The 24872-nt window shown below is 43.3% G+C and overlaps 1 protein-coding gene across 4 annotated transcripts in view; it reads right to left on the bottom strand.

Moving 5' to 3' along the window:
- Positions 1 to 14557: 14557 nt before the first annotated feature.
- LOC124013345 (glucocorticoid-induced transcript 1 protein-like) overlaps positions 14558 to 24872 on the bottom strand; it is an 82301-nt gene continuing 71986 nt past the window's right edge. For 2 of the 4 annotated variants that reach the window (XM_046327633.1, XM_046327635.1), the window contains exons 3-8: positions 24162 to 24251; positions 16701 to 16850; positions 16320 to 16469; positions 15768 to 15984; positions 15486 to 15606; positions 14558 to 15328 (exon numbers count right to left, since the gene is read on the bottom strand). In XM_046327633.1, coding sequence (XP_046183589.1) covers positions 15013 to 15328; positions 15486 to 15606; positions 15768 to 15984; positions 16320 to 16469; positions 16701 to 16850; positions 24162 to 24251 — 1044 coding nt within the window. In that variant the 3' untranslated portion in view covers positions 14558 to 15012. The remainder of the gene's footprint in view (positions 15329 to 15485; positions 15607 to 15767; positions 15985 to 16319; positions 16470 to 16700; positions 16851 to 24161; positions 24252 to 24872) is intronic. The other 2 variants (XM_046327634.1, XM_046327636.1) reach the window with 2 other exon arrangements.

The raw sequence follows: 24872 nt of genomic DNA, 5'->3' as shown, positions 1-24872 counted from the left end.
GACTGCTATTGATGTAAAATACTACTAGGTCTTTAAGAGTTTATTCGGAAGATAACAGCTCTATAAATATTATTTTGTGGTGCCCGACTCTCTAGTTAATTACATTTACATGATTAACTCAATCAGGTAAAATTATTTTATAGAATAGCATGTCATATCACTTAATCCGGCATAGCTAAAGACACGACACCATGCTATACTATACTATACTTAAGCAATAAGGCCTGAGGAGGTGTGGTATAAGGCCAATATACCAAGGCTAAAGGCTGTTCTAAAGAACGACGCAACGCGGAGTCAAGCCCTGAATGCCAATCAGCATTCAGGGCTTGAACCACCCAGTTTATACTGACTATACTATACTATACTATACATGACTTATACTATACTGGTACTAATACTGTACTAATACTATACTTTACTTATACCATAGTAGGTAACATGTTACTTGACACCCAGCTTCATAACACATTATAGCATGGTCATAACCATGTCATAAATGCAGCTAGTATTTGGGCAGCAGGTAGCCTAGTGGTTAGAGCGTTGGTCTAGTAACCGAAAGATCAAATCCCCGAGCTGACAAGGTAAAAATCTGTTGTTCTGCCCCTGAACAAGGCAGTTAACCCACTGTTCCTAGGCCATTATTGAAAATCTCTACTCTGAGAGAGGAGAAAGAGAGAGAGAGAATTAGAGAGAGAATACTTAAATTCACACAGGTCACCGGATAAGACAGGAGAAATACACCAGATATAATAGACTGACCCTAGCCCCCCTACACATAAATTACTGCAGCTAAATGCTGGAGGCTGAGACAGGAGGGGTCAGGAGACACTGTGGCCCCATCCGATGATACCCCCGGACAGGGCCAAACAGGCAGGATATAACCCCACCCACTTTGCCAAAGCACAGCCCCCACACCACTAGAGGGATATCTTCAATCACCAACTTACTACCCTGAGACAAGGCCGAGTATACGCCCTGTATATAGCCTCGTTATTGTTATTTTATTGTGTTACTTTTTATTTAGTTTATTTAGTAAATATTTTCTAAACTCTATTTTTTTAACTGCATTGTTGGCTAAGGGCTTGTAAGTAAGCATTTCACAGTATGTAGGTGTCATAACCAGCCATAAAGTATACCTGTTGTATTTGTCGCATGTGTCAAATAAAATTGGATTTGACTTGATTTGATGTACAGTATGCCTATCTGGCTTATATGACTATGATGGTCATAATGCTTCATGACAGTGTCATAACGTGTATTTTCTTAGTCCAAGTAAAGTAAAGTGACACAGCATGGTCATAATACTTCATGACAGTGTCATAGAGTGTATTTCTACAAGTTATTTAAAATATGATGAAGAAAAAAACATGACTGTAAAGAATTCATAACAACAATAACAAAGGAATTAAGAAAAAAACCTTCAAACAAAAGTAAGCTTCTTTGCAGGGAAAAAGACATTTAAATAAATGTGGGTTTTGACACCCTTGTGTACAGTATATTAATATTAATACGAATGCTAATACTATATTAATACTATACTATACTGTACTGTACTAAAACTATACTATACTGTACAGTAGTGTACTTCAACAATACTATATTGTACTTTACCAGTATTATACTATACTAAAACAATACTATACTGACACAATACTACACTATTCTTATACTAATATTGTACTATAAGAGTGCAAGGCTTGCAAACACCATATAGTTCTGTGTTTTTTCATGATGACAGACCATAGACTGGTAACTCCTGCCAGGGAGTCTTCAAGACAGATTTTGACTAATTCCATTTGAGGTAAACATTTCAGCACATACTAAGCATAGCAGGCCCATGTAAATACTTGTGTAAATACTTTGTAGCAAAAAAAATACAACTGTTTTTGCTTTGTCATTATGGGGTTTTGTGTGTAAATTGATAAGGGAAAAAAACATTTAATCAATTTTAGAATAAGGCTGTAAAGTAACAAAATGTGAAAAAGGTCCAGGGGTCTGAATACTTTCAGGCACTGTATATTACATTGTGTTGTTACCTACAGAGAGCTGTAACCTACCCTAAGTGGTATCCCTCTGATGAGGATGTAATACAGGCCAGGGTTGCTCCTCCCATCCACCAATACACTTCCTTACTCACACCAAGCTCCACAGAAGCTGACAGTGAAGAAAAACACCCATTTAACGTGAGAGTGGTTGCCCTGGTGTTGCCGACAGATACCGATGCTTAGCCCTGCTCTCTGTGTATAATATTCTGAAGGGTCGTTCTTCTTTACCCTGCGTTTGTTTTCTTTACTACCATTCTGTTCTATCTCTCACCTCCAGCTCTGCGGTGTGGCGATAGCGCTAGGTTAAAGGTACGCTAGCTGGTCATTTCTCTCAGTATTCTCATCTTTATCTTCCATTCCTCTGGTCTCTCTCTCTCTCTCCCCCTCTCTCTATCTTCCAGTCCTCTGGTTTCTCTCTCCATGAGATGAGCGTGTCCTACACACACCCGTCGGTGTAATCTCCCTAGTGGAGCGCTCCATTTAAATAATGCTTTTTTCAGGATCATCACCCCCTCCTCTCTCTCATAGACACCTCTCTCTCACACAAACACACCTCACACACACACACACACACACACACACACACACACACACACACACACACACACACACACACCACCACTGGTTGGCTAATACAGCAATTTACACCCTGGATTTTCACTCTCACAGGGCGTTATTCTGACTTAATAAAAATGTCTCCTGTGGACATTTTGAGTAGGTGAGACACCAAAAAGCAGGATCTGAAAACACTATCAAACCACTATCTGCAGTTTAGTGAATTCCGCCTATGTGTCATCTATCCCAGTCATCATTTCATTACATCCTTTTCATCTGTACTTAGACTGGATGACAGTAGACAGACACATATGGCAGACAGGTGAAAAAGGTACCTGGATTCTTATCCATCATACAGTTTGACACCTGTCTTTCAGTATCAGCATGTCCTATTGGCCAGTCGATCATATGACTGGGAAAAGGCTGTCGTTACATTGGCCAGTCTGGCACCTGTCTGCCATGGCTGGTATAAAAAGCTCACCCTCCTGTTGGCCAGTGTGGCTTCCTCTCTCTCAGCCACACAATGAGAGCCATCAGAGCCTTTCAGTGGATGATTTGGCCTGGAACAAAACGAAAGGCACAGCGGATGCCATGGCATGGCAGTATCCCCCTGCCCCTCCTTCCTGCCAGCCGACAAGCCCCCAACATTCATAGAACGTTTCCACAGCGTCTCTGCAACGTTAGAGAGCAACCAATGTCATAGAATCCTCATAGTCACACAGCCTTAGGTGAAGTGGTGAGATAGAAGAAAGCACTCGAGTATTAGAATGAGCTGGATGGTAGACAGCTGGCTTCAAACCTCCTGATCGCAGGCCAGAGAGAGGAAGGCTTACTTTTGTACAGACTGGCAGACAAATCACGTGTCTCTGCACCCTGAACGTCTGAACTGAATGGGATAAGGCTTCATTACCATACGTTTATTACCTCCTACTGTAACAGCTGCAAAAACAAAAGACCAGTTGATTATTTTGTTTGTTCATTGTAGCATTCAAGGGTCTGTCTGAAAGGGAGAGAGAACAATGGGATCGGCTCACAGGGAGAAGGGGAGGCTGATGTGCATACAAGGCAAGGAGCAGGGCTCTGACATCCACGGCTCACAGGGAGACGGGGAGGCTGATGTACATACAAGGCAAGGAGGATGGGAGGAAGGCTCTGACATCCACGGCTCACAGGGAGAAGGGGAGGCTGATGTGCATACAAGGCAAGGAGGATGGGAGGAAGGCTCTGACATCCACGGCTCACAGGGAGAAGGGGAGGCTGATGTGCATACAAGGCAAGGAGGATGGGAGGAAGGCTCTGACATCCACGGCTCACAGGGAGAAGGGGAGGCTGATGTGCATACAAGGTAAGGAGCAGGGCTCTGACATCCACGGCTCACAGGGAGAAGGGGAGGCTGATGTGCATACAAGGCAAGGAGGATGGGAGGAAGGCTCTGACATCCACGGCTCACAGGGAGAAGGGGAGGCTGATGTACATACAAGGCAAGGAGGATGGGAGGAAGGCTCTGACATCCACAGGATCTGCCTGCCGAACTGTCCAATTGAACACAATGGGCCCACGAGACAGAGACAGACACACACACACAATAAAGCTGAGACTGTCAGTCCTGTTCATCCCCTGTCCATCCACTGCCATGGCTACTGTCCCCTGGGAGCATGGACTGACTCATATCTGAGTTTTTCCTGATTCATAAAATACATTTTGACTGATGTGGCAATTGATATTTGATAGGTTTCATAGCATTGATAAAGCTGTCTGTGCAGTGGGCTGGGATGGGGGGGTTATTCAAGCCTTGAAGCAATACAATTAAATCTACAGAAAATATTGGTGGTAATTGTGTTTACTGACAATTTATGTTTATACCAATGTGAACATGTATTAACATTCTGTCTTCATCTTGTCTCTGAAATAGCACCTTACAAACAAGTAAAACATATCCACGTTACTAAAGCACAGCATACTAACATAAGTACTTTGTTGGTAATTCAGTATTTCAGTAAATCCAGTAGATAAACTCCAAAAAAGACCACATTTTCCACTTTGGTATAAAAGCATGAAAATGGGCACATTTTTCCACACTTCTAAACCAAAGTGATCCATGTTTGAGCTTATCTACTGGACTATCTCAGTGTGAGAATAGACACTAAAGTGAGGAAGTGTGGGTTTAACCTCTGAGCCTGGACTATGTGTCCTGAGTGCTGATTGGTTGGGTGAAGAGGGCTCTGATTGGGGCCAGCTCTCACTAACTAGCCAGTAATTGGGGAGCTGATTGCTCCGAGTGTGAAGAAGAAACTAACCTGTCTGGCGGTACTCATCTCTGTCAAGTTTAGTTTAAAACACCTTGTGCAGGTATAATGCTTTATCATTTGTTATAACCATGTATACGGCTTTTTAATGCATTAAAACAGCATCATAATGCATGTTACCTGCAGTCTTTAAGTAAAGTTGTTACAGTTCAGTAAATGAAAGTCAGGAGGGTGTTGTTGCCACTTGAATCTCTGTCCGTAGCATTTGTGTGTTGTTGTAATGCAAGTACATTGAGTACATGAATTGATAATGCTACATAGACCTATATAATAATAATAATAATAATTTTACTGTATGACTAATATTGGTAGTCACTGATTTGACAGAACCTCACTGTATCTTTGTTCCATTGGTTCTATATTAGAATGACATTAGTATTATTATGCATGAAATATCGGCTTTGAATAATATGGAAACAACAACACTACTAAGACAGACAGAAAACAGAGGATTACAAGAGGCTTTTGGCTCCATAATTTGATTTGAAAAGAAAGAGTCTTACCTTTGTTCCATGTTTCCCAGTAAGGCTGGTGGGAGGTGGAGATTAGCTCAGAGAATGGAGTTTGTCTGAAAGCCGATTAGCCAGAATTGAAACAGGGCCAAATTGAGTTCTCTGTTTAAAAAAAAGGCTGCTTGCTGTGTGTTCAATCAAAAGTAAGAACTCTGAGAAATCATTCATATCATCATGAATGGCATTCCTACGTTGTGATCGTATGCTATGTTAATGCCTAGATGACATGCATTACATTGAATATTAGCAGAAAGAGCAGGATGTGTTGCCATAATGTAAATTGCCTGCTTAAAAGGAACATGATATTTGTTATGACTGCATTACATTTTCAGAGGCATTTTAAATAAACCTTCTTCTACATTTTAAAATCACTTAAATCTCATAGGATCCAGTTCTGAACAACAAATTGCTTTAGTTGACTCTTTTTTTGGTGCTACATTGCCACCTAATGGATACAAATAGTACAAACCTTCCTTTTGAATTATTCATGTTATTTAAAAAAAAATGTAATCCAAAATCCGTTTCATTGATTTTAAAACACAAATTCTAATTCCAAATGTTGGAAATTGTAAGGCCTACATAACTTTCCCTTCAATGCGTTGCTTGAATTGTGTGTCTAAACCTGTCAATGTGTAGTTATGATAGACCTAAAAGGTACAGCTCATTCTGACATTTTTCAGTCCCCTTGACTTGTCCCACAATTTGTTACGTTACAGCCTTGTTCTAAAATTGATTAAATAATCACTTTTCCATCAAAACCCCATCATGACAAAGCAAAAACAAGTTTAGAAAATCTTGCAAATTTTCTACAAATAAAAAACTGAAATACCTTATTGACATAAGTATTCAGATCCTTTGCTATGAGACCATGTTCCATTGATCATCCTTGAGATGTTTCTACAACTTGATTAGAGTCCACCTGTGGTCAATTCAATTGGACATGATTTGGAAAGGCACACACCTGTCTATGTAAGGTCTCACAATTGACAGTGCATGTCAGAGCATAAACCAAGCCATGAGGCTGAAGGAATAGTCTGTAGAGCTCTGAGACAGCATTGTGTCGAGGCACAAATCTGGTGAAGTGTACCAAAACATTTCTGCAGCATTGAAGGTCCTCAAGAACACAGTGGGCTCCATCATTCTTAAATGGAAGAGGTTTGGAACCACCAAGACTCTTCCTAGAACTGGCCGCCCAGCCAAACTGAGTAGTCGGGGGAGAAGGGCCTTTGTCACTCTGAAAGAGCTCCAGAGTTCCTCTGTGGAGATGGGAGAACCTACCAGAAGGACAACCATCTCTGCAGAACTCCACCAATCAGGCCTTTATTTTAGAGTGGCCAGACGGAAGCCACTCCTCAGTAAAAGGCACATGACAGCCCGCTTGGAGTTTGCCAAAAGACACCTAAAGGATTCAGGCTATGAGAAACAAGATTCTCTGGTCTGATGAAACCAAGATTGAACTATTTGACCTGAATGCCAGGCATCACATCTGAAGGAACCTGGCACCGTCCCTACGGTGAAGCATGGTGGTGGCAGTATCATGCTGTTGGGATATTTTTCAGTGGCAGGAACTGGGAGACTAGTCATTGATGGATAAACGGTGCAAAGTACTGAGAGAACCTTGATGAAAACATGCTCCAGAGTGCTCAGGACCTCAGACATGGGAGAAGGTTCATCTTCCAATAGGACAACGACCCTAAGCAGACAGCCAAGACAACGCAGCAGTGGCTTCAGAACAAGTCTCTGAATGTCCTTGAGTGGCCCAGCCAGAGCCCGAGCCCTGAAAGCTTAAGTATTAACTTAAGGGGGCTGAATAATTTTGCACGCCCAATTTTTCAGTTTTTGATTTGTTAAAAAAGTTTGAAATATTCAAATAAATGTCGTTCCACTTCATGATTGTGTCCCACTTGTTGATTCTTCACAAAAAAATACAGTTTTATATCTTTATGTTTGAAGCCTGAAATGTGGCAAAAGGTCACAAAGTTCAAGGGGGCCGAATACTTTCGCAAGGCACTGTATATATACATATATACATTATATATATATGTTTTTTATAAAAACCTATTTTTGCTTTGTCTTTATGTGGTATTGTGTGTATAGTGAAACAATTATTTAATCCATTTTCGAATAAGGCTGTAATATACCAAAATGTGGAAAAAGTCAAGTGGTCTGAATACTTTCTGAATGCACTGTATACGGTGCCAGATGCAAAGCCTTAAGAGAAGCCAGCATCCGTACTCAAATGGATATTCAAATGGTGACTTCTAAATGGACACGTCTCAAGTTCCACGTTAAAATTCACATTTAATGTCCCATCATCTGTAATGTGAGGTCAGCTGGTAAATATATACATATATACACAATATTTAATGTAACCGATATAAGACTTCATTCCTGAGTGTCTTCATTTAAATACTTCAGACTAAATCGACAGGGTTTTTGGATATATCCAAATATAACCGAGCCGTGACCCACTGTCACCCACCATTCTACATGTTTCAGCTTCCGTAATGTGTTTGATTGAGGCTATTTACAGTCCACGTAACAGTGCTTTTCTGTAGCCTGTACTGAATTGCATGGCACCCTGTACCCTGCTGCTCAGTCACAGTATAAACACTCATATACTCCTCAAGGCCACAGCTATGAAAGAGCTATCTTATGCATGTTTCTCAAAGGGTGGGGTTAGAGTAGAGGTAGGGGAGACGCCCAGATGGGGGTGTACTTGTTGGTGCTGTGTTCCCAGAAGGAGAAGAGAGAGACAGTAACCTTCCTTCCTTTCCCCTCGCTATGACAGCTAAGTCATGGTCATCCACTAACTCACGGCTGTGGGGCAACATTTATCTTGTCAAGGTTGTACTTTTCACCATAGAGACTCTTGGCAAATTCAAGGCAGGTGACTTTTTATTTTCTTTTACGTCAGACACATAAGATACATTCACGCCCTTTGACCTCGGTACCTCTCAAAAGGTGTAGATCACCTCTACCGATATTTGTCCTCCCCACTTTTTTTTTTTTTTACATCAACCCTTCAGCCATTCACATGCTCCCTCTTCCTCAACCTCTTCCTCACCCTCTATCAATCAATTCATCAATCAATCAATCCTCAGTCAGGAAAATGTTACACCATTGATGCAGTCTTTATTGAGATTCCAGAATCTACCCTGAAGCGTACAGGAGATTGTTTGAAGTAAATTCCCACTTTACTGCTGTCGTAGAGAAGGGTGTATCAACAGCTCTGACAGAGAGCGAGAGAAAGGCTGAATGTTCAAGATTTACATCTTACATCCGTTTTACGTCGGAGTCTTACATAGCAAAGCTTAGGGTAGGTCTAAGGAAGGCCGCTCTCTTTCGAGAAAGCAGGCGGCGGTCATGTCATCGTTGCCGGAATTTTGATTCTCATTGTAGTTTACGATATAAAGACCTACCACACACACACCAACTTCCACAGTCATGTTTGAAGCCGGCAGAAGTCTCGTTAAAACATCATTAAAGGTGGAAAAGATTCATTACCACAGTTTTAAGGCGAGCACTTGGGGTGGGGTGTCACTTTATAGGCTTAAACGTTTAATTAATTCAAAGCATTAAAACAATTAGAGTGCTGTTTCATTTCCAGACACTCACCGTCGGTGTCAGAAAGGTATTTGCTGGGGTGCGGGTGCCAGGGGTGGTGTACAGTACTGTAATGGTTTATTGAGACTAATGTGTTTGAGATCAAGTGCAGTCTCTTCTATAGTGGCCCCTTTCTATCACTAGAGAACACTCTGCTTTTTCAGATGGCTAGATAATATGTACACACAAGTCTTAACCTACCTTGCTGTGAAAATAAATAAAGGTGTTAGTGTGTGCATTTACAAAAGGTATGATATACTTGTAAAAAAATTGAAATAAACGGTGTAAGTGGACCTCAGAAAAAAATGCTGTGCCCACACGACTCCAGAGGAAGTGCTTTGGTTCTGCTAATAACTTATTATTTCAGACACGAGATCTCTATGTTGATCAAAAATACTACATGATCATCAGCCACGCACGGCCGTCCGTTACACAACAATAGGTGTGGCATCACATCATCAGGACAAGCCAACTGAGAACAGTGGGCAGACTAACAGTAGACGGAAAAGTACTGTACACTTGGTGAGCTCATCACCTAACAACACTCTCCAATAACGTCTTGAGCACACACCAAGGGAATCGTGAGCAAAACAGAGGAAACCCAAATGCCATAAAGGTTTCTTAAGAGGCTTTTTTCTAGATGTTACCTATGGACTAATCTTGCAACATTGGTTTCTACCTAACACAGAGGTGAGAGAGGAGAGGATCACGTTCAAAGTTTTGTTGTGTGGTTGGTTGCGGTACACAGGAACATGTTTTGTATTCATCTTTATACTGCTGGGGTATTGTTGTTGTAATGACATTTTCATTTGTCTTGTTTCCTTTCACTGGCAGGTCAAAAACAGTCATTGTCCCTTACACCACAGGAGGTTGGTGGCACCTTAATTGGGGAGGACAGGCTCGTGGTAATGGCTGGAGGAGAATTGGTGGAATGGTATCAAATACATCAAACACAGGGCGGCAGGGTAGCCTAGTGGTTAGAGCGTTGGACTAGTAACCGGAAGGTCGCAAGTTCAAACCCCCGAGCTGACAAGGTAGTTAACCCACTGTTCCTAGGCCGTCATTGAAAATAAGAATTTGTTCTTAACTGACTTGCCTGGTTAAATAAAAAAATAAAAACGTGTTTGACGCCATTCCATTTCCTCCGTTATTATGAGCCGTCCTCCCCTCAGCAGCCTCCTGTGCCTTACACCCTCTCCTCCTTCTATAATCAATGATAGTCAGAATAACACACAAAGTGGACAATCAGCATCACCAATCCTTTTATTGTGTTTGTGTATGACCTTTGACCCCACAGGTCCAATAAGGAGCAAGCTGATTGGATGAGCTGATGAACAGTGATGACCTGCTAGCCAAAAGCTATGTGCTCTGATGACATGATACTCAGTGCTGGTTCTCAACACACTGTTAGGCTTTTCACACTACTGAGCCAAACTGGGCCAAGCTGCGCTGGTCTGGTCACGCATCCATCATAGTTACTGGACAATAAAATATCCTAGCCAGCACAAGACGGGTCAGCCCAATAGTGTGAATCTGGCTCTACATTGATGAAGATGATGCCAATAATTACATGACATTGTAAAGCATTTCAGTTCAGAAAGACATGGACTGGAAAGGACAGTTTACCCATTTTCTTTGAAATCCAAACACGAAACATCGACCAATTCTGCAGATGAAATAAACCAACTAGCTCCTCTCTATCCAAACCTGAGGGCATAAAGATGAACGTTTGGACATGACTTGATGAGCCTTCTCGGCCCCGAAAACCAGCTCAAATCTAATGGAATGTCTTATGAATCAATAGTCAAGCATAGTTATGTAGTCTATGTAATATTTAAACACTTTCAGACTGGATATCACCGGAATGTAACCAATCATATGCTGCTTCTCGCTTCATGGTCTTCTTATATGTGATGTTACTGCAGGCCAGGACTTGACTAGGACCAGTCAACACAGACTGACCTGAAGTTGCTACCTGACCTTGACCACAGCACGACGGCAGCAGAGGGCCCGACGACCACACAGGATCGTCAGGCGTTGACAGTCATAGCCGTTATAGACTTCCCTCAAACATGTCAGAACTCGTCTCAACAAGCACAGCCATTATCTCTCACAGTGGGCCTGGTTTGTTGCTAGTCACTCATTATCGCAACCGAGACACCTAACAACACAGTCAACCTTTAACCTCTGCCCTCTGCTGTCAGCCAAGAACAGGTCAAGTCTTGGGACAGCACATCATAACGCCACGGAATGTCTAGGGGGAATAAAATGTGCTGAATTTCTGGAATGGAATCTGGAATGAGAAAAAGCAAGGAAAATAGAGTGATCTGTTCGGTTTCAAGGAGGAAATGCAGTCAAAGCCAATCTGTGTCATGGAATATGGGCATACATTCCAAATGACCTGAGTTTAGACTCCGTTTGTGATATATACCTGAAGGACAGACGCAATGGACACTTTATGTCCATGTCTTTTTCCCCCCTTTCTGATGATTATTTTCTGGTTTTGCGTTGCATGTTTCAAAGGACCTGAATTTCTCTGATACTCTACATAACAAAACACAGCAGACAATTTTCAATTGAAACAAGCGTGGATTTTTTCTTCCCATAAGCTATATAATGTGTAATATTGTGTTTGGATAATTTGAGTTTAGGCCCTGAATGTTCCACATGCCACCTGATAGTGATTTCATGTTCAAAAAGAAAGAATAGCAGTCAGAAATACAGTAACTACAAACTAATAAGTTGTTAAGAGTGAGATAAACAGGATAACAGTTAACATTTTTTCTGTTATATATATATATATATATACACTGCTCAAAACAATAAAGGGAACACTTAAACAACACAATGTAACTCCAAGTCAATCACACTTCTGTGAAATCAAACTGTCCACTTAGGAAGAAACACTGATTGACAATACATTTCACATGCTGTTGTGCAAATGGAATAGACAACAGGTGGAAATTATAGGCAATTAGCAAGACACCCCCAATAAAGGAGTGGTTCTGCAGGTGGTGACCACAGACCACTTCTCAGTTCCTATGCTTCCTGGCTGATGTTTTGGTCACTTTTGAATGCTTTCATTTGGTGCTTTCACTCTAGTGGTAGCATGAGACGGAGTCTACAACCCATACAAGTGGCTCAGGTAGTGCAGCTCATCCAGGAGGGCACATCAATGCGAGCTGTGGCAAGAAGGTTTGCTGTGTCTGTCAGCGTAGTGTCCAGAGCATGGAGGCGCTACCAGGAGACAGGCCAGTACATCAGGAGACGTGGAGGAGGCCGTAGGAGGGCAACCCAGGAGCAGGACCGCTACCTCAGCCTTTGTGCAAGGAGGTGCAGGAGGAGTACTGCCAGAGCCCTGCAAAATGACCTCCAGCAGGCCACAAATGTGCATGTGTCTGCTCAAACGGTCAGAAACGGACTCCATGAGGGTGGTATGAGGGCCCGACGTCCACAGGTGGGGGTTGTGCTTACAGCCCAACACAGCGCAGGACGTTTGGCATTTGCCAGAGAACACCAAGATTGGCAAATTCGCCACTGGCACCCTGTGGCCTCTTCATAGATGAGGACTGCACAACGCATCACCGGGGGCAAACTACCTGCCCTCCAGGACACCTACACCACCCGTTGTTACAGGAAGGCCATAAAGATCATCAAGGACATCAACCACCCGAACCACTGCCTGTTCACCCCGCTATCATCCAGAAGGCGAGGTCAGTACAGGTGCATCAAAGCTGGGACCGAGAGACTGAAAAACAGCTTCTATCTCAAGGCCATCAGACTGTTAAATAGCCACCACTAACATTGAGTGGCTGCTGCCAACACACTGTCATTGACACTGACCCAACTCCAGCCATTTTAATAATGGGAATTGATGGGAAATGATGTAAATATATCACTAGCCACTTTAAACAATGCTACCTTATATAATGTTACTTACCCTACATTATTCATCTCATATACATATGTATATACTGTACTCTACAACATCGACTGCATCCTTATGTAACACATGTATCACTAGCCACTTTAACTATGCCACTTTGTTTACTTTGTCTACATACTCATCTCATATGTATATACTGTACTCGATACCATCTACTGTATGCTGCTCTGTACCATCACTCATTCATATATCCTTATGTACATGTTCCTTATCCCCTTACACTGTGTATAAGACAGTAGTTTTGGAATTGTTAGTTAGATTACTTGTTGGTTATCACTGCATTGTTGGAACTAGAAGCACAAGCATTTCGCTACACTCGCATTAACATCTGCTAACCATGTGTATGTGACAAATAAAATTTGATTTGATTTGATTTGATTAGCAGGTTCACACTGAGCACATGACAGATGTGACAGAGTCTGGAGACGCCGTGGAGAACGTTCTGCTGCCTGCAACATCCTCCAGCATGACCGGTTTGGCGGTGGGTCAGTCATGGTGTGGGGTGGCATTTCTTTGGGGGGCCGCACAGCCCTCCATGTGCTCGCCAGAGGTAGCCTGACTGCCATTAGGTACCGAGATGAGATCCTCAGACCCCTTGTGAGACCATATGCTGGTGCGGTTGACCCTGGGTTCCTCCTAATGCAAGACAATGCTAGACCTCATGTGGCTGGAGTGTTTAAGCCGTTCCTGCAAGAGGAAGGCATTGATGCTATGGACTGGCCCGCCCATTCCCCAGACCTGAATCCAATTGAGCACATCTGGGACATCATGTCTCGTTCCATCCACCAACGCCACGTTGCACCACAGGAGTTGGCGGATGCTTTAGTCCAGGTCTGGGAGGAAATCCCTCAGGAGACCATCCGCCACCTCATCAGGAGCATGCCCAGGCATGTAGGGTGGTCATACAGGCACGTGGAGGCCACACACACTACTGAGCCTCATTTTGACTTGTTTTAAGGACATTACATCAAAGTTGGATCAGCCTGTAGTGTGGTTTTCCACTTTAATTTTGAATGTGACTCCAAATCTAGACCTCCATGGGTTGATACATTCTATTGATAATTTTTGTGATTTTGTTGTCAGTACATTCAACTATGTAAAGAAAAAAGTATTTAATAAGAATATTTCATTCATTCAGATCTAGGATGTGTTATTTAGTGTTTCCTTTATTTTTTTGAGCAGTGTATAAATATTCCTATTCATTGAACAAGTACATTCTAGTACAATAGGTGTGTGTGTGTGTTTAGTGCAGACAAATTGGAGGTGTCACACACACACACACACACACACACACACTCTCGGTGTGCGTCACTCACTCACTCTCGGTGTGCGTCACTCAGTCAGCAGTTATGCCCACCTTTCAACCTCATTGGATAACGTGGTTGAAATGTGAGGTGCTGAAGCTCATTGGCTAGAACTCTAATCGCTATGGGGCTGGCCCAAGTGGGGGGAAATAAGAGAAAATGTCGCTGCAAAGCTTCAAGAAAAGAGTCGCTTTCAAAATAGGGATTTCAAGGCTAATTGAGTTTAGACAGTAATTCTGATTATAGACTATGAATAGTATGAACCACACATTGACACAACCAGTTTTAAAAAATGATTTTCTTGGTTTCCAAAGTACAGGAGCATGTCTTTAATCTTAAACACACTACTGGTTTAAAATGCATGCCCCCCCCCATCCAAAGTGTCTCATTTTCTTCCCATCCACCCAATGACATCATCCAGCATCTCTAGTTTTTACATGCTGTTAAAGATCATCATGTCTATCCCTGACAGGAACAGTGCCTTAGGAATACGCTAGGAACATGTGGTAGACTTGTCTTTGTTTTCTCCGTTTGTTGTTGTTGTTGTTGCCGCCTGGGACATGTTGCTAATGCTACGCCATGCAGTGTTTAGAGTTCAGCAGAGACTGAGAGAAGAGGAGGTCCTTTAGCAAAAGAGACAGGACTTCAGTGATGCTGATGATACTGGGGGCGTAATAATCATATTATTCAGAAGAAGAAGAACCAGAACCACGTGTCAGAGGCCAGCTCTGCCCATGTCTAGCTGATGGCCAGGCAGTCTGTCTGGGGGTCAGTCTCTTGTGGCGAGGTGGGCGTTGGAGTGGCAGCCTCCTCGGGGGTGGGAGCGTCATCTGTGCTGGTGGAGGTGTGGACCTGAGTGGGGAGGACGCGGCAGAATGCTGATATCATTGAGCTGGGGCCGGCCTCGGGGTCGTCGTCGGGGTGAGAGGTCACAGAGAGGTGCAGGGCGCCGGGGGTCAGTCTGACAGGGCAGAAGGCGGAGCCGGTGGAGATGAAGTTGACCTTGTTCTTGTCGGGGCAGGAGAAGAGCGGGACGGAGGCTGACTGCCTGGAGCTGGACAGACAAGAGAAAAGTAAGAGACGGTGTAGAAACTCATTTCATGACATGTGTGTGTGTGTGTATATATATATATATCACTGACCTTCAGTATCAACCACTTTGGTGTGATAAAAGAGATCCTAAAAGATCCCTGGTCTCTTGTGGTGCTTACCTCATTTCCTCAAACACCTTGATCTTCTCACAGCCCTCTGGGGGTTCTCTCTTGAACATGTAGCTGTTGTTGGGTTTAGGAGACGAGGCAAACTTTGGCAGGGGAGAGCTACTGCCACTGTCTGTAGACCGAGACAATGGTCAGAAAAGGACAGAAAAGAAGATTACTCTACAGTCCCCGGACAAGACACACAGTCCACGTTGGGAGTTGAGCCTTGCACAACGGTAGGATGTCCAATGGAGGCCTTGCCCCAGGTCTGAGAGAGCACCCTGACAGTCCTACCTTTATCCCTGTCGTAGAGCAGATCGTCGGTGGAGTAAGGGCTGCCCCCGTGTGAGCCGGATCCCGGGGGGCAGGCAGGAGAGGGACAGGGGGATAGGCTGGAACTACTGCTGGAGCGGCCGGGGCCAGAGGGGTTCTGTGTGTCCACGCTACGGGTACTGCTGCTGCGCTGCTGGGGGGGGAAGGGGGCTCGCCGCCCGTCCGGTACCTCCAACACCTGGGGGAGGGCGAGGAGTGAGGGGAAAAAGAGTTGTCTCGTCATTGAGTACAGCAAGTAATAGGATTTCCAGTGGCACATCTTTCTTGCAAACTCTAAATGTAGAGAAAATGGTACGGCACAGTTTCAAGAAAACAGTCACTTTCAAAGTAGGGATCTTGTGGCTATTTGAGTAAAGATAGTAATTCTGCTTATAGACGATATATGAACTACACATTGACACATGCAGCCCATGACTGATGTCATGCTTGACTGCGAGTCGCCACTGCTAGTATTGTGTGAGAGTGCATATTGTAAATATGTGATTGGATGCATCTAACAGTCCATCCCCTCACCTTGAGCTCCTCCTTCTCTCCGTTGTTGTCTCTGATGAAGACCTTCTCCAGCTCGTGGTTGATTCCCTCCATGCTGCTGGGTACTCTGGTGATGGACGACTTGGGCACTGTCATGTTGGACATCGGGGACGACTGAGACATGCAGGACCACTGCAGGGACCAGGGACACAAATCGCAGATATTCAAAAACAAAACCTCAATATTACACATATAAGCAGAGTTCTGGTGATTAAGCTTCCCTGGCGTGTTATGTTTGCACTTTTGGGTCGATTGCCTTGATTCCATTCCGTTCAGCAAGCTAAATCACTCATTCCCCTAAAGCATGACACAAATAAATCAATAAATACAAACCCAAGTCTGGATGGCAGTATTGTGCCGTACCTGTGCTTGGTCGGATGTGGTGTTGATGATGGTGTTGGTAGGTCCCTGTAAAGGAGATGAGCCGTCTTTGTCTCTTTGACACAGAGACGGACGACCTCCCTGCTGCTGCTTACTACCGCCACGCAGCTGCTGCCGGAGCTTGGCTATCTGCTGAGGAGAACAGAGGAGGAGGAGGAGGAGGAGGAGGAGGAGGAGGAGGAAAGGAAGTGGAAAGAGGGAGAGGAAAAGAGAGGGAGAGTAAAGACAGAGACAAAGGAAAGAGAAAATAAACACGGGGAAAGAGAGAGAAAGGAACAGTAACATGTTAACAGATGAATCTCTGTCTCATGTAATGTCGCCAATTAAATCTTATCACGTTTTGACATAACCCCATATTTCCACCAGGGGTCACCATAGCTCAGGGCAGACAGCTTCAGTAATGAATGCATCAGATTACATATATAGCTGGAGCTGTGCAGTCCCTAGGTACATCTAAAAGGAGACATTCCTTTCAGACTATCTTGCAGGCTAGTCATCGATCTAATCGCTAAAGGAAGAATCCATAAATATTTTTTTTAACACACATAAAAAGGCCATTTACAATGTAATGTCTTTCATTTGCATAGTGCTGTTCAAACCTTTGAAAGGCCCACAGACTGTCCTAAACTGTGCATCTAACAGAAAAGATGACTGTGTATTGGCTCTGACCAATAAGGACTAAAGGGCTAAAACTCCAGTCCTGTGTGGCTCCTGGTATATCTTTGACCCACATCTATAGGTCTTCATAATTCTGCATTCATATTAGCCCACAGAGGGAAGTTTCAATTGCTAAAAGAGCATTTTAAACTCTCAGATAAGTGGGGTTCCTTTTGACTGATGGCGTGCCAACACCGGCCAACTTGTTAAAAACAATGTTATTAGCAAAACAATGTTCCACTTTATTTGGAACGGCAAGTCAGACAAAATTAAAAACAGGCATATTTATATAATTCATATGAATTCGGAGGGCTACAGTTATTGAATATTAAAGAATTGAACCTCTCACTAAAGGCTTCAGTCATACAAAAGTTCAACATAAATCCAAACGGGTTCTCCAGCAGATTAGTAAGAATGGCTCACCCTAGTAAGAATGGCTCACCCTAGTAAGAATGGCTCACCCTAGTAAGTTTGGCTCACCCTAGTAAGAATGGCTCACCCTAGTAAGAATGGCTCACCCTAGTAAGAATGGCTCACCCTAGTAAGAATGGCTCACCCCTCACTTTTGGTTATTTGAAAATGAAATCTCTAAAACATCACTATTTTTAAAACAAGCCATAGAAAGCTGGTTGCAATTTCAGTTTAATCCACTAGAAAAGTATTACTGCAAATATACTAATTGATAAAAAAATATATATATAGTCTTTGTTAATTATATCATACATGGGACTGGGTGAGTTGTGACCAATGCATCTACCAACAATATATGGAATGTCTGCTCTATCCACAATTATAACCAGCTGATTGCAGCATTACTGCAAAAATAAAGGCTAGTGGAAGTTGTCGGTCGGCCCTGCATTAAAGACCAAAATTGAAAAAATATATATAAATAGGAACGTATACCAGTTCCATTTAAGGACCAAGAAGTTGACAGCTGTGCCATAGAGTTTGCTAAATAGTTGGGAAGAGATTTCTGATGTGCAGATTCCATGGCACAGGGTTTATGAACTGACACACAAAACAACGCTGGATTCAAAACTGAGTTTTTCCATTTTAATTATACTAAATTATTGCAACCAATAGAATGTTATGTATATGGGGGTTACAACCATCCCGACTCAGAAACAATCATTATTTCACTTGTTTTGATTCTGCCCATATGTAGCCTGTTTCAGGTCGCAGGTTAAGGAATGGCTGAACAATCACACTGCTGGGTGCTTTTAGTAAAGGAGGTCATCTATTATTTAGAATCTGTGGAAACTCTGAGAATAGCTTTTTAGAACTATAGTTAAAGCATCATACAGTATCACAGTTGAAAGATATTTGGCAAGTAGAAGAAGTCAAGACGGGATGTTATTTAGAGATCGATGGGAGGGGTTGAGGGTAGCTGAAGGGTGAGATATATAAATAAGAGATGTAAAATGAGAGATGTAAAAATATACTGTGTCCGTAAGATGTATATAGTATGAATAAGCTGGAAGTAGAAGCCTAAGTATTGTTGTCCATTAGTTTACTCCAATTAGGTGAGGGTTAGCAGAAAGTAATGAAAGAAAATATATTTTTTCATTATATGTGGGACTGGAAATTATGCAAAAATCACATTGATAGCCTTGTTTGGTAGCTATTTTATTCATATAGCATCTCACGACAATCAGACAGGACAAGCCCAGACATGTTCTTTTCCCTGTGCCTTTACACACAAGTCATTGTAGGCTCAGTCATTGCAGTAATTTTACTATAGCAACACAGGTCCCCTCTTACACCAGAAACACATGCTATTTTCACAACCCGTCCTTCAACTTGTCCTCTTCCACCAAGTCATTTTACTATAGCAACACAACACAAACACCCTGCCTAACAGGTCCTTATCAAAGGAGGCTCTGTCTGAATGGAAAGGCTGATATGTGATCCACTTTCTTCAACCATAGTGGGCCTGGTGCACTCAATAGTTAAGTCAGCTTTCCAGATAACTCAAGAATCATTAGGCGATAATAGGCACATCACAAATTTATCTTTTGATGCTGGGCCTAAAATAAAGATAGTATATGTAGGCTTTTCTTTCATTACTATAAACAGTGTTGCTCAACTGCTTTATTCCAGCGCCAACATCGCTCCTGAATACACCAACTCAAACACACATACTGACAACTCACTCAAGCTCTTATGTGCGACTTGTTTCAGGAAACTGGCCATATGTCACGTGTCACTACTTCACAGGAGAGGCATTTTAATGAATTCTTTATCAAAATGTATTTTTGGGAGAAATGCCTTATGGAATATGTGAACTTTCATGTGCCTTAAAACGTGTATGTCATCTGTAAATGCAATAAAAATGGTTCATTTACGAGCTTAGTTGGTTTAAGCCACAGAAAAAGACAGAACAGCCCACTAGCCATGATTGACTGAGATAATGGATGGACTGGATATGCCTAGAGATGAGGTGGAATAGGTCTGTCATGTAGCACGCTTCTGTCCACAACATGAGCTGGTCAGTATGTCTAGGTAATCCTTTCTAACACTGCTTTTTTAAAAGATATCACAAAGAACTGCAAAAGTGTTGCGGTCCACTTTCTGGAGGACCGAGTTTTGAAATCAGTGGAATGCCCGGTGGGAGCAGAGTGTGTTAGCTAAAACGATGTAGAAAATTCTGCCGTTTGATTGCAAATATGAAGAGGCAGTTGAAAAGAGAAAACAGAAGGCTGTTGTATAAAAACACCTGTCACTGAATTACATCTTCAACCATGTCATCCGTGACAGAGAGGGAGAGGTGTTCATCCACGAGTAAGAGTCTAGATAGCTACATTTTCAGATATCATACATTTCAAATTAAACATAAATTAAAGCGTACATCCAGTCTTCAATTTTATCGATTTTTTACGTTAAATAACACCTAAAGTTGTATTACAAAAGTAGTTTGAAATGTTTTGGCAAAGTTTACAGGTAACTTTTGAGATATTTTGTAGTCTCTGTGTTCAATACAGTAAGAAAACAACCTGACGCTACCTTTCTGGTCACGTGCCTCTATCTAGCAGTGCACTACAAGTGACCCTCGTTCTGAACAGGGCTACTACTTCATTACACAAAGGAAAACCCTCAACCAATTTCTAAAGACTGGTGACATCCAGTGGAAGCGGTAGGAACTGCAAGAAGGTCCCTTAGAAATCTGGATTCCCAATGAAAAACCATAGAAAAGAAAGTGACCTCAAAAAATAGAAAATCTGAATGGTTTTTCATCGGGGTTAAATAAGCATGCCCCATAAATGTATTTTAGAACTAAGCACAGATATAGCCCTTGGTTCACTCCAGACCTGACTGCCCTTGACTAGCACAAAAACATCCTGTGGCATACTGCATTAGCATCAAATATCCCCGGCGATATGAAACTTTTCCGGGAAGTTAGGAACCAATATACACAGGCAGTTAAGAAAGCAAAGGACAGCTTTTTCAAACACAAATTTGCATCCTGTAGCAAACTCCAAAAAGTTCTGGGACACTGTAACGTCCATGGAGAAAAAGAGCACCTCCCAGCTGCCCACTGCACTGATGCTAGTAAACACTGTCACCACCGATAAATCTACGATAATCGAGATTTTCAATAAGCATTTTTCTACAGCTGGCCATACTTTCCACCTGGCTACCCCTACCCCAGTTAACAGCTCTGCACCCCCCACAGCAACTTGCCCAAGCCTCCCCATTTCTCCTTCACCCAAATCCAGATAGCTGATGTTCTGAAAGAGTTGCAAAATCTGGACCCCTACAAATCAGCTGGGCTTGACAATCTGGACCCTCTTTATCTAAAATTATCCACCGCAATTGTTGGAACCCCTATTTACTAGCCCGTTCAACCCCTCTATCATATCGTCTAAGATCCCTAAAGATCGGAATGCTGCCGCGGTCATCCCCCTCTTCAAAGGGGGAGACGCTCTAGACCCAAACTTTACAGACCAATATCTATCTGCCTTTCCAAACTCTTCAAAAGCCAAGTTAACAAAACAGATCACAGACTATTTCGAATCCCACCGTACCTTCTCCGCTATGCATCTGGTTTCCGAGCTGGTCATGAGTGCACCTCAGCCACGCTCAAGCTCCTAAGCGATATCATATTATAACCGCCATTGATAAAAGACAGTACTGTGTAGCCGTCTACATCGACCTGGCCAAGGATTTCAACTCTGTCAAATCACCACATTCATACCGGCAGACTCAAAGCCTTGGTTTTTCAAATGGCTGCCTCGCCTGGTTCACCAACTACTTCTCAGATAGAGTTCAGTGTGTCAAATCGGAGGGCCTGTTGTCTGGACCTCTGGCAGTCTCTGGGGGTGCCACAGGGTTCAATTCTCGGGCCGACTCTTTTCTCTGTATACATCAATGATGTCGCTCTTGCTGCTGGTGATTCTCTGATCCACCTCCACGCAGACGACACCATTCTGTATACATCTGGCCCTTCTTTGGACACTGTGTTAACTAACCTCCAGACGAGCTTCAATGCCATACAACACACTTCCGTGGCCTCCAACTGCTCTTAAATGCAAGTAAAACTAAATGCATGCTCTTCAACCGATTGCTGCCCGCACCCGCCCGCCCGTTTAGCATCACTAGTCTGGACGGTTCTGACTTAGAATATGTGGACAACTACAAATGCCTAGGTGTCTGGTTAGACTGTAAACTCTACTTCCAGACTCACATTAAGCATCTCCAATACAAAATGAAATCTAGAACCGGTTTCCTACTTCGCAAACAAAGCATCCTTCACTGTACCTTCCCAGCGATTCACTTAAAAATACATTCTGCTAGTACACAGAAGCTAAAAAAAACATTAGTGTGTGTGTGTGTGTGTGTGTGTGTGTGTGTGTGTGTGTGTGTGTGTGTGTGTGTGTGTGTGTGTGTGTGTGTGTGTGTGTGTGTGTGTGTGTGTGTGTGTGTGTGTGTGTGTGTGTGTGTGTGTGTGTGTGTGTGAGAGAGAGTTTTAAGACATTCAGCTAGGCTGGACAGAACTTCACACAGGGATGAAAATAGAGCAAGTACATCCCTATATAATGCTGAGGAAATAAGAACACAAGAGTTAAGTGAGGAAGTGTTGGTATCTCTTGAGGTTATATAGGCCTACGAACAGTCATGGTGTAACTGAAGGGGACCTCAACCCCTCTGCACGACAGCTCCATGCTCCATTACCATTAATAAGGAACATGCCTGAGCACTACTATTTTAACTGTTGTCCTTGCTGCTAAACTAGGGAGGGAGAGCGCAGACCTGGCTCTCAAGAGAGAACCCGCTATAGGCAGACCTGGCTCTCAAGAGAGAACCCGCTATAGGCAGACCTGGCTCTCAAGAGAGAACCCGCTATAGGCAGACCTGGCTCTCAAGAGAGAACCCGCTATAGGCAGACCTGGCTCTCAAGAGAGAACCCGCTATAGGCAGACCTGGCTCTCAAGAGAGAACCCGCTATAGGCAGACCTGGCTCTCAAGAGAGAACCCGCTATAGGCAGACCTGGCTCTCAAGAGAGAAACGGCTGTGCATACTGCCCACAAAATGAGGTGGAAACTGAGCTGCACTTCCTAACCTCCTGCCAAATGTACGACCATATTAGAGACATACGTATATCCCTCAAATTACACAGACCCACAAAGAATTCAAAAACAAATCCAATTTTGATAAACTCCCATATCTATTGGGTGAAATCCCACAGTGTGCCATCCCAGCAGCAAGATTTGTGACCTGCTGCCACAAGAAAAGGGCAACTAGTGAAGAACAAACACCATTGTAAATACAACCCATATTTAAGTTGATTTATTTTCCCTTTTGTACTTTAACTATTTGCACATCACTATAATACTGTACATCGCCATATGACATTTGAAATGTCTCTTCCTTTGAAACTTTTGTGAGTGTAATGATTTACTCATCAATTTGTATTTCACTTTTGTTTATCTATTTCACTTGCTTTGGCAATGTAAGCATATGTTTACCATGCCAATAAAGCCCTTTGAATTGTAGAGAGAGAGAGAGGCAGAAACAGAGAGAGGCAGAAAGAATGAAAGAAAGGGGCTGAAAGAGAGAGAAATCAGAGGTCTGCCTGGCTAACTTTTCTGTCAATAAATTGCCTGTTGGGTTATGGCTGGGCTGGCGGTTGGTTGCTGTGAGGGGAAGTTTCTGGTTAGTTGCGAGGGAGATAGATAGTGTTATCTGCCTCCTCCCTGGCTGTGGCCGTATAGTACCAGGGTGGAGCGGAGAGGGGATGATAAGACAACGACCGCCCGCCCCGGCACTACGTCTCTGACACCCAGCATTAGAACAGAGAAGCCCTGAGCATGCGGACGTCATACAGGAAGTTATATCTAGAAGGTGGCGAGCGGGAGGGGGCATATCACGGCAGATGGTAGGCAGTTCCCCATTGACATTCTAGTCGTCATGTCAACCTGGCAGAATCTACGTCCGGGTTAAAGGAGGATGACATGATTTCGTCAGTTTTACACGTCAGTTTTACACGGAGGCCTACTGTACAGTATGTTGTCACTGTTGATCTGAGAACACCTCGGTCCAATGGTCATTAGGAAAGTGCTGCAAGCTGTGTTTTCTTACGAAAGGTTAGGGTTTCTAATGATGTGTTTTAGTGGTGTGTGTGTGTGTGTGTGTGTGTGTGTGTGTGTGTGTGTGTGTGTGTGTGTGTGTGTGTGTGTGTGTGTGTGTGTGTGTGTGTGTGTGTGTGTGTGTGTGTGTGTGTGTGTGTGTGTGTGTGTGTGTGTGTGTGTGTGTGTGTGCGTACACAAGCGTGAGTGAGTGTGTACCTCTTTGAGCTGGTCTGCGCTGCCCCAAGAAGCAGAGCGCTGGTGTGTGCCCCTCCTCTCTCCTGCTTCTTCACTCCAACATCCAGGTGTCTGAATTCAACAAGGAAACAACCAATAATATCAATATCTAATTGCCAACCTCATATTCTCATCAGCTATGTAAATCATTGTGAAACTCGTGGTAGGGAATACAAGTCCGCAGCCTGGGAAAGGGGCCTTTGACCCCCAGCCTAAACAGTGCACTACTTTGCCATTTCAGATTTGCCGTTGCGACACAAAACCTCAGACAGTTATGTGAACTTGGTCTCTCTACCATGCAGCAGTGGCAGGTTTGACATGGATGCTTTGCTGTGCATACATCATGTATAACGAGATCTAAAATGGAGCTTCAACTAGCCGTGAGTGCTCTGCTGTGTGTCAGAGCACAACAGAAGAAGGAGAGGCCTCTAAATGCTGCTGGCTCAGCTAAAGCTACTGTGATGAATAAGTGATGTCAAATGGAGAGAGAGAGATAAAGTAGCCCTCGCTTTGACTCTTGGTTACCCCTGGTCTGCTACTGGAGCTGAGAGAGATAAAGTAGCCCTCGCTTTGACTCTTGGTTACCCCTGGTCTGCTACTGGAGCTGAGAGAGATAAAGTAGCCCTCGCTTTGACCCTGGTTACCCCTGGTCTGCTACTGGAGCTGAGAGAGATAAAGTAGCCCTCGCTTTGA

Source organism: Oncorhynchus gorbuscha, linkage group LG24, assembly GCF_021184085.1.
Source record: "Oncorhynchus gorbuscha isolate QuinsamMale2020 ecotype Even-year linkage group LG24, OgorEven_v1.0, whole genome shotgun sequence".
Lineage (NCBI taxonomy): Eukaryota > Metazoa > Chordata > Actinopteri > Salmoniformes > Salmonidae > Oncorhynchus > Oncorhynchus gorbuscha.
This window is presented reverse-complemented; position numbering and strand designations above follow the sequence as displayed.